This window comes from Dermacentor andersoni, chromosome 9 (genome assembly GCF_023375885.2).
Source record: "Dermacentor andersoni chromosome 9, qqDerAnde1_hic_scaffold, whole genome shotgun sequence".
Lineage (NCBI taxonomy): Eukaryota > Metazoa > Arthropoda > Arachnida > Ixodida > Ixodidae > Dermacentor > Dermacentor andersoni.
Window position 1 is genome coordinate 118,460,074 of NC_092822.1, and position 17,721 is coordinate 118,477,794.

General features: G+C 46.7%; 1 protein-coding gene across 1 annotated transcript in view; it reads right to left on the reverse strand.

Annotated features, from left to right (window-relative positions):
- Positions 1-1,533: 1,533 nt before the first annotated feature.
- Positions 1,534-17,721, reverse strand: part of LOC126529572 (hemicentin-1-like) — a 117,576-nt gene continuing 101,388 nt past the window's right edge. Inside the window, exons 3-9 of the mRNA XM_055069915.2 lie at positions 14,424-14,534; positions 12,335-12,541; positions 10,790-11,245; positions 9,352-9,645; positions 7,603-7,926; positions 6,165-6,494; positions 1,534-3,456 (exon numbers count right to left, since the gene is read on the reverse strand). Of these exons, the coding sequence (XP_054925890.1) occupies positions 3,200-3,456; positions 6,165-6,494; positions 7,603-7,926; positions 9,352-9,645; positions 10,790-11,245; positions 12,335-12,541; positions 14,424-14,534 (1,979 nt within the window). The 3' untranslated portion in view covers positions 1,534-3,199. The remainder of the gene's footprint in view (positions 3,457-6,164; positions 6,495-7,602; positions 7,927-9,351; positions 9,646-10,789; positions 11,246-12,334; positions 12,542-14,423; positions 14,535-17,721) is intronic.

A 17,721-nucleotide genomic window follows, 5' to 3' on the forward strand; every position in this document is an offset into this window, starting at 1 on the left:
GAGAAATTGTTGCGCCGCTATTTCGGCCCCTATGAAGTTGTACGCCACCTCAGTGATGTGAACTACGAGGTGGTGCCTCAAAACTCTGACCCTGGTTCGAACCGACGCCGTCCTCGTGCTGAAGTCGTCCGCGTAGTACGGATGAAGCCGTACTACGCACGCGAGGGATAAACAACCCTCACAAACCGCTTCAGCATTGTGTACATTCCTGTATGTTTTTTTTTTTTTTGTCTTTTCATGTTGGCACTCTTGCCCATAGTGCGCGCCTGTTGCCCTTGAAGCGACCGGGCCGGTCGCTTTTAAAAGGGGAGGGAGCAATGACGCGAAATACGTTTGCACGTGATGACACGGGACCGTTAAGGCGAGAACGACGAAGTTCGTGGTTGCGCGCGCGCTCTCCGAGGACCAGCCATCGCTAAAGGCAGCCGTTTTTTTTTTTTTTTTTGCCAATCTGTCGGTGGTAAACTGTTTTAGTTGTAATAGCTGGGTGACAATATTTCGAATTTATTAACATGTTAGTGTATAATTATTCACGAAGTGACTGCCTTAAATGTGCGAAAAACTGCAGACTGTAGGGGGCAAAATAACATTATTTTTAGTTAATTTCAAACAGAGTTCGCGTCAGCCGACAGAGCAGCTTCGCACCTCTGTTGGTGTGTATTTGAACTTACCAGGAAATTGTGAGCAAGTAACGCCTCAGCAGTGAGCAAATGTTTCAATACACAATTCGACACGCTGAAAAGTTTGTTTAGGCCATGCTGTGGGTCTTCTTGTTCGCCGACTGATGGTATTGGACTACATTGCAAAAAAAAATTGAATTTACGCGTTTATTTACCTGAAAGCCTTCTTCAAGCAAAAGGGTCGACCGACGGCGTTGCCAGTTGAGGCATGAAAGTGCTTCCGAAACGTCACGTCAGTGGTGATTATTTCTGGACGATATGGTGCCTAGTAAGGGTACCACTGGTTTTTTTAACGTTCGCTATCCGTGGTACACGCTGTGGCACAGATTACACCTCGCGTGAGCGACATGTTTCTTCAAGGAACGCACCAGCAAGTACCTTGCGTACGTGCGTACGTACGTACGCTCAACCGCCGTGGTGCCTTAGCGGCTATGGTGTTGCGCCGCTAAGCACGATGTCGCGGGATCGAATCCCAGCCGCGTCGGCCACATTTCGATGGGGGTGACAGGCATAAACGCCTGTGCATAGGGGGCACGTTAAAGATCTCCTGGTGGTCAAAAATGATCCAGAATTCTGCACTACGGCGTGCTTCATAATTAGATCTTGGTTTTGGCACGTAAAACCCTCCTACCAACTTTCATACATGCATACATGCATACATGCATACATACATACACAAATGCACACACTCATACATTCTACAATGTATTTTGTGCCTCAAAACCTTGGTTTAGGCATGGAAATAATCTGAATGCATGGCCTGCAGCAGCGTTTGTGATACGCCAGAGCAAATTTTCATTAGTAGATAATTCAGCAAGACAAATAATCTAATTGCAATACTACTTAGGCAATCACTCAAATAACATTTTATTCCAGTTTTCGTAAAAAATGTATTCTCCATGGGCAGATATAAAAGTGAGCAAGTTGTTTTTATTTTTCTTGGTGCGCAACTCAAAGAGGAACCACATCTTTTGAGACTAACCCTCGTATTCTGAACTGCGCATGAATTTGAAGCTCGTGCTTGACTTGCTCTAAGTGAAGCCAGACGTGAACGTGCGGAAGGAAACACAATGGAAGTCTCGGGCACGTTCACTCCAGGCTTCATGAGATGAAGTCAAGCGTTGCCTTCAAGTTAAGGCGCATTCTTTACTATGAGGTACTATGAGGGTAAGCCGAAGCACGGGGGCAGCTTTCACCTATAGTAATATGAACTCGTCTCTGCAAAGAAAAAAAGAAAACGCGTAGACGCCTTGGGTGGGTCTCTGTCTAACGCATCATGTCATTAATAATTCTTAAGTTTGGAGGGGGGCAACTCTTTCTGGATGGCCTCTTCGCCTACTGGGGCATTCGTTAGTGGACGTTTAGCTCCATGAAGTGCGCATTTCCTGCACACACGTGTACCGAAAAAATGAAGCAAGTGCGGATAAGAGAGATGAGGACTTCGCAAGGCTTGGGTATGGAGCTGAGCATAGATCTCGTGTTTTTGATTCTAATTTCAATTGTACTCTGAGTTTATCTGTTTCCCAGTCGAACAGCGGTATACCTATCCTGAGAGATAAGCAGAAAGACCTAAGATAAGGAAATAAAGGAGCGTTTAGACGATAGCTCCCACAGGCAATCGCATGCTCACGAAAAGGTTAGAAGAAATGACGGCAAAGTAAAATGAGAGAGAGAAGAAAAAGAAAAGAAGCAGCTATACAGACTATTGTGGCCGTCTATCATCGTGACAAAGTATGTCAAAGCGTCGCATACTCCCGAAGAGTATAGGATTCGTATACAGATAAACAGCGTCACATGAGGCCCATGTCACGCAGTCGCATTCTGTAGCAGAATCCGGCTTCCTTGAAGCAACGCAGCAGTCCCTGAGCTGCGCGTACTTAAACGCAGTTATTTAAAGATACCTCATCTGAAAAATACGGTTGTTTTGGTGCTAGCAACCTTCATGTAGTAGGGACCACGAACCTCGGTCACCGTTATTGCAATACACTAGAGTGATTTAAATTGTCCGTAAAACGCCTTACCCTTCACGTTTTACGGGAGACAAGAAATTGAACAACCGCATTGTTTGCGCAATGTTGTGGCATAGAATTTAACCAGAGCGGATATAGAAGTACTACTACTCTGACCAATCATATTACACGTAGCTGCTGGTATGAAGATTCTGTAGCCACGTGGTCACTAAAACATTGTTTCTTCTCTTTTCTTCGACGAGAAAGCCCACGCTGCTAAAAAACTTCTCACGCGTTAAGGTTTGACAACGCATCACAATGTGTCGCTACCAGCGTTGCCAGTGCCGTCTACGGCTCCGTTAACATTATATTCCGTAAGCTTTCATACCTTTACGGGCGATCCAAAACTCTCCAATGCGAGTAGGCGTCCGCGAAGCTCCCTTCCTTATCTACTTCGCGCATCACCAAACGGCATTCCGCATCAGGAAATCTCCGTAGCTCTTCCTTGTGATATCAGTAGCTACCGCTCTAACTTCAGTATACTTCATACAGCACGTGAGCTCTGAGCTGTCAGCAGCTATCCGTCGTGGCGACGTAGGCCTTGTGGTCCCCAATGTGCACAGAGTCAACGTCTTCAAGCCCATTCAAACTGGTGTCGCTCTTGAAACTCCTGTCCGGTGGCTTCCGTCGCTTCCTCATCTGCTTCCTGCGGGCGTGCGTGCAGTAGATGCCGATCCCTGCCATCAGAGTGACAGCCAGGCTGCACGCCAACACGACGACGCTCAGGGCAAGTGTCCAGCGCCCGTCATGAGTGTTCCGCTTGATATCTGCGGGAGGGTTAAATTAGGCATTCAAAATTCGGTAGAAACGTTATTAATTTGAGTTGCTTAGATATCCCTGGTAAATCCGAGATATGATAGTGTAAAGTCAGGTTAATGTCAGGATACTGGCTCTGAGGGAGTCGTTCCGAAGATTTCGTGATCACCATAATTCAGCCTCATATCTTAAGATTGTATAGGAGCTTGGGTTAATGTGCCTGTGCCACCTTGGGTTGACCACCAACTTGCATTGTGATAGCTGTGGTGCGTTAGAAACCACGAGGAAAGGTTGTGGGAGTGTTTAGATTTAAAAAAAAAAACAGACAACTTGGTATTTCAGTACAATGAGTTATGTTCTCTAAGAACCACTACTTTTTGAAAGAATGTTAGGTCCTGTGCTTTTAAAGCAACCTTAAAATTTCTTTTGATATTCTTTCAAGACATCGTCTTCATTCGCAAGCTATAGCTTGTTTACTTCAACACCATCACCCTTGTCTTACCTTTACATAACCTGATCATATATTTTCTTATTTTGAAGGCAGGGTCTCAGCTCACTCACATGGGTTAGCATGTCTGGGTTCTGGATATCTTGTAACATTTTCACGCCTCTAAAACGCCGTCGCGTGTCGCAAGAGGTACAGAGACGAAGGTCAGGTCTTAACGAGACACAAAGTGACAAATACTCGCAGAGGACGTGAACTTATGAGTAAAGGCGCAATTAGCACCAATATATAAAAAATTAACCACAATGCACTTTACCCTTGTAAGGAGTACACCGCCGCAGTCGGCGACTTGATGCGGCAAAGCCCCCATATGACATACTTTTGGGTGAATGGAGCGAGCTCGAGTGGACTAAGCAGTGCTTGCACAAGGCAATAATTCCTAAAAGTGGCTTCAGCGGTTCTCACAAGAAGCAAGAATTAGTCATAGTGTAGGTAAAATTAACGGTACGACTGTAATTAGCGTCAGTATTGCCGTGAATTTACCAGGTGTACCAGGGTAATTTACCAATTTACCAGGCATTTATCCCTGGTAAGGGCACACCGCTGCAGTTAGAGGCATGTTGGGGCAAAGCCACCATACGGCACACTTGTTTGTATTTTTCTTTTCTTTTTCTTTTTGACACTGCTAGACCTATAGGGACGGCGCATACTGTCGCCACTCAATCTCGCCGGTGATGGACGCAAAAAAGTGTGTCGACTTCCATGTAACAGATGGCCCCGCATGATTGTGCCGCTTAGATTGACGCTAACTGCTGTGACGCCATCTGTTGACGGAAACCGACACACTCTAGGCCTAGCAGCGCCTAACAAACAACCGATCTCAGTAATAACGACAACATAGTGCTTATACTTTGTCCTCGTCGCGAGATTAGACTAAGCGATGGCTGACTTTGCCATTTATTTCTTGCTGCCACGAATGAGACCAAGTTTCACGGTTGAATAAGGATCGAAGCAGACAGTCTGGATGCTGCCATGTTGTTGAGAAAACAAGGTATATGGCCTAGCATTCCAGTAAACTTATACCAGAACGCCCTAAGCTCTGCATATGCGCAGTCTTGTCAACTGGTATACGGTAACCCTCTTGACGTGCGGCAACACTCCGCAAAAATTTACCAATATAGTCGAAAATTAAGCACATTGCACTACACCCTTATAAAGGGTGCACCGCCACAGTAATAGGCATGTTGAGGCAAAGCCGCCACACGGCACACTTCTTGTGAAACTGAAAGGGTGCGCTTGGACTAAGCAGGGTAAGCGCGAGGCAATGGTGGCGGCTTTGGCAGTGACCATAAGAAGCGAGAAGTAGCCGCACAGTTGCTAGAATGAACAGTAAGTAGCTAATAGCGATAATAAATTCCAAAATAAACCATATTTTAGCATAAACTTCCCCGTCTCCAGGAACGGCCCAACCGGGTTCTTAGTAAAAAAAAAAGGGTCGACCAAGTGACGACATAATTCCGCGTGAAATACGATACGAATAACATATGAAATGAGTGAAAAATGAATATGAAAAAAAAAGACTGAGAAAGACAGAATAGAGAGCTTTAACCAACATTTAATGATTGAATTATATGAACCGATACGTGCGTCAGCCATGTCCGCCTCAGCGTCAACCCTTGGTTGAACTTTTCTTTCTTTTGCTTTCGCCCTCCTCCTCCAAGGGTCTTTCTCTTCCCGATCTCCTCCCTTATGCAAAGTAACATGTAGGCACCTAGAGATACGAGGGCAGAATTCTCCGAATTTCAATAAAGAGCTTACTCTTTCGTTTTCCCTTTTATATTATGTGGCCCAGAAACTAGCAATGCGGAATGTAACGCAAATAATCACGTTTTAACACAGCTACCTTCACACGAAAACGCTACTTTCCGCGGCTACTCAAAAAAATAAAAATCACGGAGCCAGGAGAAAATCAGAGGCGTAAACTCTCGCCGAAGCAACTTGGAACGCTTTCGACAGACAAACAAGATTGATTTGGTGGCGTAGTCGCAGGCCGGAGATTTACGTTTTATGCGAAAGACAAGTAAAATTCTTTGCGAACTATCTTAGGACAAGTTAACCCATGCAAAAGAATACAAGCGCTCAATCACACAGTCCTGTGAGGTTCGAAGCGGAGCCGACGATGTACTTCAGTGTATTCTTTTACACGTTGTACAAAGCCTGCAGGACAAAAAAAATGAGCGTAAATTAAAGCGTCACGTGTTAGTGCAGTCTCACCTCCTTGACTAATGAGGGTCTGAGCTGGGCCCAGAGTGCGAACCCAGGTCCGGAAAGTCGCATCCGGAGGCATTCGAACCACGACCAAGTATTCGGTGGAAGAGTGGAGTCGGTTGACGAGTATCGGGCCTAGATCCGTGCTCCAGAAGCTCTGTTCAGACCGGTTGCCCCTCCTAGTGTCAAGCACTTGTACTTGGAGCCGCCGCTGCTGTCTCAGTCTCGTTGACGTCGTCGTAGTCGTGCCATTGGCAAGAGGTGTGAAACAGGTCAGCGAGAACGAACTGTCCGTGTAATTGCCGACTGTGCAATTCAGGTTGGGCGAGTCCTCTCCTGCGCACACGAGAGAGGGACGTTGTTTCTAGGTATCACTACAAATTTCATTGCTTATCAATGATATAAGTTTGATTAGTGATATTGATCAAAGACTTCGTCAAACAGCTGGAACTCTAATGTTTACCGAGGTGGAGTTAGCGAGTTCCTTTTGGGCATGTGGACGCACACCCAAAGGAGGAAGTCTCATTATCCGGGACCTCTATACAATAAAAGTTTTGTTCACTCATTTATAATTCTTTTTAACATTCGCCGTCCACGACCGGCCAGTCCTGTTAACAACGCCGATGGAGCGCCGCTCAGACCACTGACGAAAGGCGAGAAGGAAGCGATTCAGAATAGGACCATGAAATTTTTGTGGCTAGTAACAATACATTTGCTATACAAAGTGTATACATCAGCGCTATTCGTCATATTTGGTTCATTGTCCAAATTTTCCAAAACATATGGAATGATTCAAGGCTCATATCTTACTACAAAAAGATCATGGGAAAGCCGTTTCAATCTGCAGCAGTTCGAAAAATAAAGAGGGCTGGTAAAAACTAGTGGCGATTTAGCGGTAAATGCGAGAGAAATGCATTAGCATTACGTCGCCCCTATTTGACCTTCCGAGTCCATGATTCAATGAGCCAAGTACAAGTGACTGGTCCGGAGCGGAGCATCGTCAGTTGACGCACGCGGGCACACACGCGGGCACACATACACACACGCGCGCGCGCTTTTCTAAGCTTACCCATCCCTTCTGCACCTTTAGCATGTGACCACCTTCCCACATTCCACATAGCAGTTCGAGCGCTTCTTCACTACCTGAAGGCAACAGACTTGAGTGCCGGACTATAATCCTACACCTGAGTTAGTGCATGTGAAAGTGCGGTGTAGACTCATGTTTTTTCTCTCTCTCTCTTTGCCCATTCCCCTCCCCACATGTAGGGTAGCAAACTGGACTCAGTCTGGCCAACCTTCCTGCCTTTTCTTCTTCTCTTCTCTCTCTCTCTCCCCCACACTCCACTGACATACACTTCTTGCCACTTTAACACTCCTAATTCAAGCCCATTGAAATCATTTCAATCTCGGGAAAAGGGTCTCGAACGACTAATTACGTACGTACCCTTGTATACGAACTTGAATCGGCAGCGCTTCCTCTGGGTTCCCACGGCGTTCTCTGCCCAGCATGCGAGAGCCGCATCGAAGAGCGAAGCGTTGGCGATGATCTCCAGGCGCTTCGACGCCGTCACGAGCGGCCAATCCGCTTGCGTGGGTCGAACGGGATGGCTTGTCCTCACGGTTTCCGTGGCTTCCACGGCGCTTTCCGCGAGCCAGAAATAGCGTAGGCCTGCGCTAGGATCGGCTCGCACGTCGCAGGTCACGTTTACGGCAGCGCCTTTCTCAACACGCACGATGCTATCTTCCTCGGAATCACACCTGGGAGGGTCTGCATGAAAGTGACAACGCCAGGTGGCTAGAGCAGAACATCACATTCTCTCCACATGATATTTTTTTTTCACGTTAGTGGCCTGCGCTTCGAATATGGGAAATCATGTCCATCGTATCAAGTAAAATAGCCGAATACTTTTGACGTATAATTATTGGTTAAAGGTGGCTAGAGGTGGTTAAAGGTGGTTAAAGCTGATAACTAAACTTTGTTTAGTTAGCAGTTTGGTTTCTAATATTATGGGCACCTCAAAAACGAGAAAACGTTTCAATCCTATCGTTATATGACCAAGTAGCCTCATATAGTCTTCTTAATGAAACAAGAACATTGTCAGCGAAGCATTAGTCTTGCATAAATCTTTGAAAAGAAAACCCGTACATGTGCGTATCACAGAAAGAATGCTTCCAAGTTGAAGAAAAATTCATCCCGCGCGGGGGGGATTGAACCCGGGACCAGTGTTTCTCTGGAGCGATCGCTACACTGTCTCAGCTAAGCAGGAAGGGATCTCATGGCAGTGCGAGATTGAAGTAATTTACTACTTAAGCGCCTAAAAATTGGGTACGAAAATCAATTTTGTGGATACAGGAGCAAGGTGGCGGTAGGGAACTTGAACAGGATGCGCATGTGCGTTTATAGCTATCGGACCATATTCCATAGAGTAGTTATGGCCGGACCGATAGGTTCATAAAACACCACGTCCGTGAAAGGCGACGCGCATTCGTGCACTCAGCAGAGTTGTTTTATTTGCGCTTGTCCGGCCTTCTTCGATGAAAGAGCGGTCCTGCGAAACCTTCTCGGCTAACGTATAAGCTGACAAGTGAAGCAGTTTGATTAAAACTTCTTTCTGGGCGAGTTGGTGCATACTTGACATGAAAACTGTTTACAGCGCAAACACATGCAACCACAAAGTATAAGGGACAGGACACAAGCGCTTGTGTCCTGTCCCTTATACTTTGTGGTTACATGTGTTTGCGCTGTAAACAGTTTTCATGTCAAGAAGCAGTTTGAGTTTAGATCTACACAATGATGAAATCCGGTTCGCAAATAAAGCCAGTGCGCTGCTGCAGCAAAAGATGATGTTTGATTGATTGATTGATTGATTGATTGATTGATTGATTGATTGATTGATTGATTGATTGATTGATTGATTGATTGATTGATTGATTGATTGATTGATTGATTGATTGCGTTTATCGCGCCAGAGTAACACTGGTTCCGTGAAACACACCCTGGTGGAGGGTTCCGGATTAAGTTTGGAAATATGGGATTCAGCAACAAGAACATAAATCTAAGCGCATCAGCATTTGTGCACTTCCCTCTCATCAGAATGCGGCCACCGGGGCCGACGCTCAAACCCGCCACCTCATGCTCAGCAGCCGAACGCCATAGTCAATGAAGCACCGCAGTGGGCAACCGGCTGCTTACATCTGACGCGGATGAGAAGCGGCGTGCTCTCGACCGTGTCGCCGTGGGTGCTAGTCACTCGGCACGTGTAGCTTCCGGCGTGGCCGGGAGTCACCCCTCGGATCACCAAGTAGCGAGAAGTCATCACAATGCCCTCGGCCAGGTCCGCGTCGAGCTCTTGGCCGTCGCGACTCCATTTAACGTCGGTGATTCTTGAAGTGCCGACGACGGAGCACTCCATGTACACGTCCACTCCCTCAGTGATGCGGCTGGCGTTGAGACCCGTACCCAGCTTGATGCTCACTTCTGGCTTGCCTACGCAAAGGAAAGAAAAATAAAGGTTTTATCCGAAGTCAGGAAGGCGTCTGACCGATGAAAACATACTGCGGGATAAAAAAGGGATGAACGGTGGTAAGCCGCCTATGAGAAAGTGGTCAGCGTTCCGATAGGTAGACCTACATAGGTCCATCTACCGAAGTGTTGGCTAGCCTGTCAGTGGCACGTTACCTCTGCTCCTCCAGCTTATATTAGTGTCGTGTGGCGCAGTTAGGCCTCATTCCCTCAGCCGTTATGCACCCCGTCCCGTTACCAACGCTACACCGCGTTGCGCCATGGGTGAGTGCTTCCTCGCCACTTTCTCCTAAACAATTGGTACGCCGGCGACCTTAGAGCATTTTTGAAGAGAAAGCAACGAAAAAAAGAACGCTCTCTCTCGTAACGTGACAGTGACGGGATAGGGTGGACAATGGCCGCGTGAATCAGTTTTTACATTGAAGCAATAGTCATGAGATTCCTTCAGCGCTCGCTTGTCTCTAATGTATTCAACACGAATGTGCAACATCAATCGACACTGATTGAGCATTCGAGCGACTTTTCTGTGATCACGTGTTTAGAGGTCCGGTACCACTCTTTCCTTGCTTCTTTCGTCCGACATTACAAAGCCATGCGATAAAGCTCGCTACGGCAGCTGAACGTGTTCGCACAGTGCGGTGCTTGAAAGAAACATGTTACATTTACATTTAACGTTATTAGTTGAGGGTCGACCAAATTTGTAAATAGCAGCTTATTGTAACTAGTCAGTAACTTGCTGACAATTTAAAATAGACAGCGAGTTACTTACCGGTAACCCCATACAGATAACCGATTCTGGATACTGACTGGTGCGTCTCTGTCTAATGAATTTTAATTCGCCTTTAACTGCATTTACTGTTATCCGGGTAAGCGCTTTAGCTCGAAACTTATAAACACTCACAATATACCTATAGACACAGTCTGCCTTCTCTCCTTCCTTTTCTACATGCCGCCCCCCTTCCAAGAAAAAAAGGTGTAAAGGCAGTCTTTAAACAGGTTTTAAAAGCGTTTTCTTCGTGACGTATGGTTGTGTAGTATTACAAACGTGTCGCGAATAACAAATGCGCGATGTCACCCTTAAAACGCTGCCACATATCTTTTCACTTACTTGACCCATTCAGAGCCAAATAGCGACTGAGCACTCCTCGATGTTCCCGCAAATTGTCGTTGCTGGCCCGGCACTCAAGGAGCTTTCCCGCGTAAACCTGAGATGGCAGGAGAAGCACGCTTGCCGTTACGTTGCCTCCGGTACGAGTGTGACTCGAGCGCACATCCAACGGCATTCCGTCCAGGAACCATGAGATGTTTGCTGGCGGACGGCTTCCGGTTGACTCGCACTCGAAGCTGCGCGGAGTGTAGAAATCAGCAGCCGAATCCGCATCTACATTTGGTGGCCGAGATGCTCCTTGGGAGAGGTGCGAAATACCCGCCTTAGGCTCAAGAACGGATGTCGAAGCCCTAGCCGAAGATGTAGTTCCAGTTGCCGAGGGGGCGACCATGACCCATCTGGAGGCATCGACATCGTCATGATGCCAGCTCCAGAGGGAGACTTCGGCAGGCGGCACTAAGAAAAGTATTTATGGAAGTACTATATTAATGCAAAAAACATTCATTGTATGTCAGACCAGTTTTATGTCCGGCTATCTACCTATGCCATAAAAATTATGGGCCTATCTCGGAGATTGTGCAGTCTAAAAATGTGAGCCGCTCCCACATGTAGTACATGGTATGGGTCAGCAAAAGCAACGAGGACAGAGAAAGCGAGACGACAAACGCAGCACCGAATTAGTAACTGAAAGTTTATTCTGGAAACGGGAAATCTATTTATACACTGAGTGCATCAACGTTAATCACAATGTAAAGTAAACGGCAAGAATGGACAAAAATTGGGCAAATTGAACGAATAAGTGATTTAGAAAGGAACGAATCAAGGAAGGAAGGAAGAAAGCAAAGCGCGAGCCTCAGTAATTTGGCCAATCATTATTTGACGCATAAAAACACAGGAGCAATGTGAGAAGTTTCACTATAGTTGACGGGTTTACGAACACTGTATTTCCAAGTAGCCGAATCAGACAAACACTACAAAGGCCCCAGGTACAAGTAATATGACAGCGCATGTGTACACAGGACAATATCCCCAGGAACTAGATACGGAAAAAGTGTCAGGCCTTACTAATATTGTGCTTACCTTCTAGCTTAACACAGAAAAGAGCAAGTCAAAGCAAATTTTGCGCACGAAGAGCACAGCTTCAGGAAATGTAAATACGCACATCAGAAATTAAAGCACCCACGCCAACATACCAGTAAAGCACAACAATGAATAAAATTGACTAAATTTGATGTTGTTCAGGTTACCACAGAGAAACGCCTACCTTATACATTACAATACGATGGGGAGCCTAAGCATCTGGAAGCCATATTTGGTGCATCTGAAACGCGCAGCTTGTACGCGATGTGCCGATGCGAAACTCTGACCGACTAAAGAAAAAGATTTGGGTTCTCAGCGCAGCATCGAAAAATAAGACGTCACGCGTTAGCTGATGTCTGTAACGGTACATCGCATGTTGTGAGAACGTAACTTTGAAGAGATGCGCCATCCGCGTTCTGGTAAGACGATTCAGGCATTCCACTTGTGCAGTTTGTACGTACTTACGGAACATGTCGATAAGCACCGAGCTTTCCGCAGGCAGAGTGATATCACTGGTTGCCACGCAGCTGACGTTTGCGAACAAGTCCTCGCGGAATAAAGGGCCGAGCTCGAGATGATTCTCCCAACTACCGCTAGGCGTCGTCACAGTAGCTGACAGTGGTCCCACCGGTTGGCCGTTCCGCCTCCAGGTGAGGGTGAGTTTGTGGCCGGCTGCGCAACAGAAAAGGCAAAATAGTATGGACGAAGGAAATGAAATATGAGAGAGAATTGCATCACGCGTCTTGCCTTGGCCAGCGAACTCTCCATGAAGCCAATCCCGGCGAGTTTCTCCTCGCAGTATCGGTCCAACGTGCGACCTCTGAGACTCGGCGCACTGGTACAGAATATTTGGTTCACGGTGCGCAAGTGTGCACCGTGAACCGATGCGCACTTGCGCTGCTGACCTGTCATGGCTCTTCCTGCAGAGCGGGAGCACTAAACCTACTGCGCGCTCTCATGTGACGATCGCGTGTTGGGCCGATACGTCTGGCTTTAATCGTGTGGCATAATACTCTGGTGGTAATTCTTTCCTTCCTCCGCTGAAAATATTGCGCAGTGTTTATGTCCTAAGCTAGCACGGCTGTTGTGGGGCTGGTTTTGTTGTTCTGGGAATGGGAGGAGGAGGAACGTAGGACGGAGTCGTGGGGTGAAGCAAGCACGTGTTATATTGCCGTTTTTATTTTTCACACGCTGTGCACCGAGATACCCTACATGCCGCTCTGAGATTAGAATTTCGCAGGTTTGCCTTGCACACTGTTTACAAAATAATTGGGTGCTGACAGGTATGAGAGAAGGAGCGCTACAGTACTCTCCAAAGACAGCTAGAATTTGCGACCAACTGTGACCGCGAAGTAAATGCTAATGCAAGTGCGTTTTTGCGTTTACAATGTTTCCCTTCCACTTCCTGTCCCTTTTCATCCTTCCCCGATCATAGGGTAACCGAGCGGGCGTGTTATTGATTGGCTGCGCTGCCATTTCTTGTTTCTTTGTTCTCTTCCTGCCTCGCCCACGGAACTTTCTAGTATTACTATACACACTGATTACGACAGACGGCGGTTCCGACTAAAAAAATGCCTTCTGCATCTCTTTCCCGCTTTTCAAATCACCGGTACATTAGCTGTGGTAGAGTACACATGACGTACTCAAGTGATAACCTTATAATCTGGAATAAGACCTCAAAGGATAAAGATTCCATAACATGTGCTCTCCAAGCATATTCAGGAATGATGCTCACATCTGGAGGAACATCTCTCGAGGGTCATCATATCCTTTCTGTTCTGAAAAGAACTTGAAGGCCACGGTTCTCGTGCTTACCTCTGAGTCTGTGCCACGACCCTCAATGAAAAAAAATGTTGAGAGAGAGAAACGGAGAAGGAAAGGCAGGCAGGTAAACCAAGGGCGTACTCATCTCGCTACGCTGCACATTGAAAAAGGGAAAGTAGGAAATCAAACAAGAAGATGAAAAGATAAGAAAAACAATAAATAGGCAGTCATTGTGAACACTCTTACAGAGGAACATTCGCCAACAGCAACAAGCGTTCATAGAGTGCAGTCAGCTTCAGGAAGTGCAATTTAGCTTTTGTAACGTTGTGCATACAAGACTGCTTAGGTAAAGCTCCCACTATCTTTCCTTCTGAGATAAGTATGTCATACAAGCGACTGAGTCTAGCTCACAGAGAACATCGTTGAGCATCTAAGGATGGGGAGTGGCAAAGAAGGTGCCCGATTCTCATGTCATATCTGGCAAAACGCACGCCACACTGTTGGCCGTTTCTATTGGGAACGAACAGGCATTCGCAAGTGCGGTGTCCTACCACATGCAACGCGCAATACAGTTGTTTCATGGTTGCATGGTCCGGATGGCTGGCGAAGTAGCACGTAAGGGTCGATAGGAGCGGGAGTTGAGGAAACCCGCTAAATTCAAGTCTATAAGTGCGATGTTGCGAGCTAGACATCGCGGAAGTAAATAGTCTTGTAGACACAGAAACGAGCAAACGCTTGCACATTGAGGGATTGCAGAGCGCAAGGGCAAGGTTAAAGTAAGTTTTCATACCAGCTGGCACAGAGCAAGTCAGCATCACGGTGTCGCCCGCAGCGTAAGGCCCTGCTATGGCACGCAGTTGGTTGCCTTGGGAGTCCTTAATAACAGGTGGCTGCTGATGAACTGCGCAAGGAGAAGAACGACAAAAAAACAAATTATTCTTAACTTATAATACGTACAAATGACAACGAGTCTTGTAAACAGAAGGATGCAGGCCTTACAGGTATACTGCAACAACATTTTGGACCGTGTCAAAAGGCTAGCTTCAGATACTATACATACAACAGCTTCAGTGCAAAATGTTTTTGTTTGGGATAGGAATAGACGAGTCACGAAATCTCGCAAAGAACGGGCACTTCTGATACCGAAGCAAAAATAAAGATAAAATGCAGTCACTACCGCTCGCTGGAAATGATGCAGAACCCAGAATATTTAGAACTCACATTATGTTGAAGGCTTTAGAGGTCATGTTCTGGGATTAGTGCCATATCTGATAAGCAGTACATGCTATCGTCGTCTCCTACTGGGCTTTTGAAAGGCAGTTAAAAACTAGCAGTCTAGCAGCCCTGTACATTGGCCAATGCTAGGGAGTATGATTTTATATAGTGCTTATTTATAACCAAGTTAAGTAAACGGAAATTTATTTGCAGCTAGTCTTTAATGGTAAGCTTTTGCTCGGTAAATCGACAACTGTCGACTGCAAGAAATAAAGTGATTGCTAAAACGCTGAGACGAAACTTCGTTCTAGCGGTTCAAGACACATGCGGGTTGAGAGAGGGCGGCAGAACAGGTGTTATATAATTGCTGGTTTGTTTTGCACGTAGTTAGCGTACCACCAGGGACGCAATCGCAAATATGAGTGCCAAACGCTTGGTAAGAGAGGAGCGACATGACGACTAAAGGGCAGAGGCGTGCGCCGGCCTCAACACTTCGTGACGTCGAGACATGGACAGCCACTAAACAGCAGCGCTCTTTGATGAACATATATCTCTTTTTTTTTAGATCGCAGCTCTTAGGCGCCCGCTCCTGCGGCGAGCGTCGGCGTTGTCCCTCGTAACCGATGAACCAGCACGGCAAAATATCAAAGCGAACGTGTAGCACAGCGGCAGAAGAAAGATAGCGATTATAAAGAGAGCGCGAGGAGGGAAGCGAAGGAGGAGGGTGCAGCGGAACCATGAGGCGTAAAGCGAAGGAGGAGGGTATGGCGAAAGCGTGAAAAGGAAAGCGTAGTGCCGCGAAATGCGGGCTTTGCAGTGACGATGGTTTTGAGATGGCTCCAGAGAAGCCTACGACGGCTGTATGGAAACAAAGCGCCGCATCAGCGGAGGTCTCTGTGCGTCGGCTGCTGTGAATGGCGCCCACGCGTCTCTCGCGATACACTTCGCTCCGTCTGCAGCGTGCCGCATGAGACAGATTCTCCGCGACAGCCAAAATATCGCGAAATAAGAAAACACGTATACAACTGCGCCCAAATTTCGCCTTAGGGAAGCGTAATCGACGGCGAATTTTTTTTAGAGAAACAGACACATTTAAGAAAGTGAAGGAAGTCTCTCTGCGGCGACTTTGATCTGGTCGGCCTTTGCACAATGCGTTACCTGGGTCAGGGGTCCAGCACCCGAAGGTCACGTGAAGTGCCCAAGGTGCCCTGGAACCCCGCGTCTGCACGGGATGCTCGCAATGTGCTGTGACTATGCCCAGCAGGAAAAGTCACAAGAGGGAAAATGCTTAGAGGTGCCGTTATACGGACAAACCATCCCTCATGCTTCGGACGGTTATTTTCCGCAGGTAAACAATGCAGCTTCTTCGGGGAGAAGTATTACGCGCATTTATTTAACCATTATATGCCGCATGGTTCAAAAAGAAAAGAGAGAGAGTGAACTATCACTATAAGCAAGCGCAGTGTGCGCACCATGTGGGCGGCCTCATTATTCCAGGTAGCCGTGGTCCATGGCCATCTCCGGCACCCGTTCGATCAGGCTGGCGTGTTTCTTCGGGTCCGGGTCTGTTAGCTTTGCCTCGCACTGCTCCTCAGTTAGTGTTTGGATGTTCTACTGTGCTATGGTTTCTTACACATCCCCATACCATATGACATAGGGTGTCTGAGACATCACAGTGCTTGCAGATGTACGAGTGCTCAGTGGTTGAGATTCGGTGCAACAAGATACCGAGGACGCACGAATTGATTTGCAATTTCCTGAGGACTACTGCCGCTTCCCCAGTTAGGCAGGGGTGAGGTGGCGGGTAAGCTATCCTTTCTAGCTTGTGGATTTGGAAAATATCAATGTACATATTGAGGACTTCATTGTTCCTCCTTGGGACGTCCTGTGAGAAAGCCCGGTGATCACGAGCTTGCGCCGAGGCGTCAGCCGCCTCAGTCCCCACAGCATGGACACGTGGCCCTGAGTCCGAACGATGTATTTATCTGGCAGGTGCTTCTTTGCCATTGCTGTGAGGATCTTTAGGACCTGGAAGGAGATTCTTCCTTTCTGAAAATTTCGGCAAGCGACTTGTGAATCAGTGAGTATTAGAAAAGGGGACGCTGCTGCCAAGAGGTTCAGCCCAAGCTGAGTGGGCAAAGTTGAATTGGTGGTGGGGTGAATCAGCCTGGAGGACGAAATGTAATTTTTTAGTGTAGTAGTAGCAGTAGTACATATCTTTTTGTTTCTCGCATACATACTGAAGGATAGGGACAGATGCAAAAAAATGCTTCGTGTTTGCATGACAAAGACTTCTTGGTGCATTGTTTGGAATTTTCGCCCATTTCTTCTACTAAATCACATTCGGCGCATCGTTGAAAGACTCATGAAAAATAAAGTGCTACGAAGGACACACAGAGGACAGCTAAATAATATATAGGTGCCATTAAATAGTAAAGGCAAAACGAACACGCGACTCACCCTTCTGCATGAGAATTACAGTGTTATGGCACATATATTTTCTAGCCAATACGGGTTGGTGTCCCCAGTTCATTTGTTTCTGCAACAAAATTTCCCATTTCAATTTGTTCTTTCCCGCGCGGTCAATAATTAGTGCAAAAATAATACCTGACTATGGCAAATAAAGTATGCAACCTTGAGAGAACTCTATAACAATTGTAAGTTTACTTTTCCTTTGCGTGTGACCCCCCTCGATTATTGGAAATCAACCGTGAAGTGAGCGACCATCTTTGCTTACACAAAATGTGCGTTTGTCGTATGTCCATAATTACTACAGCACAATTGCGAATCAATAGAAACTAGGCAAATTTACCGTTCTCGTATATCCAATTCAACGACGCGTAGGGACGTAATTTTGTAGGATGTGACGCAAC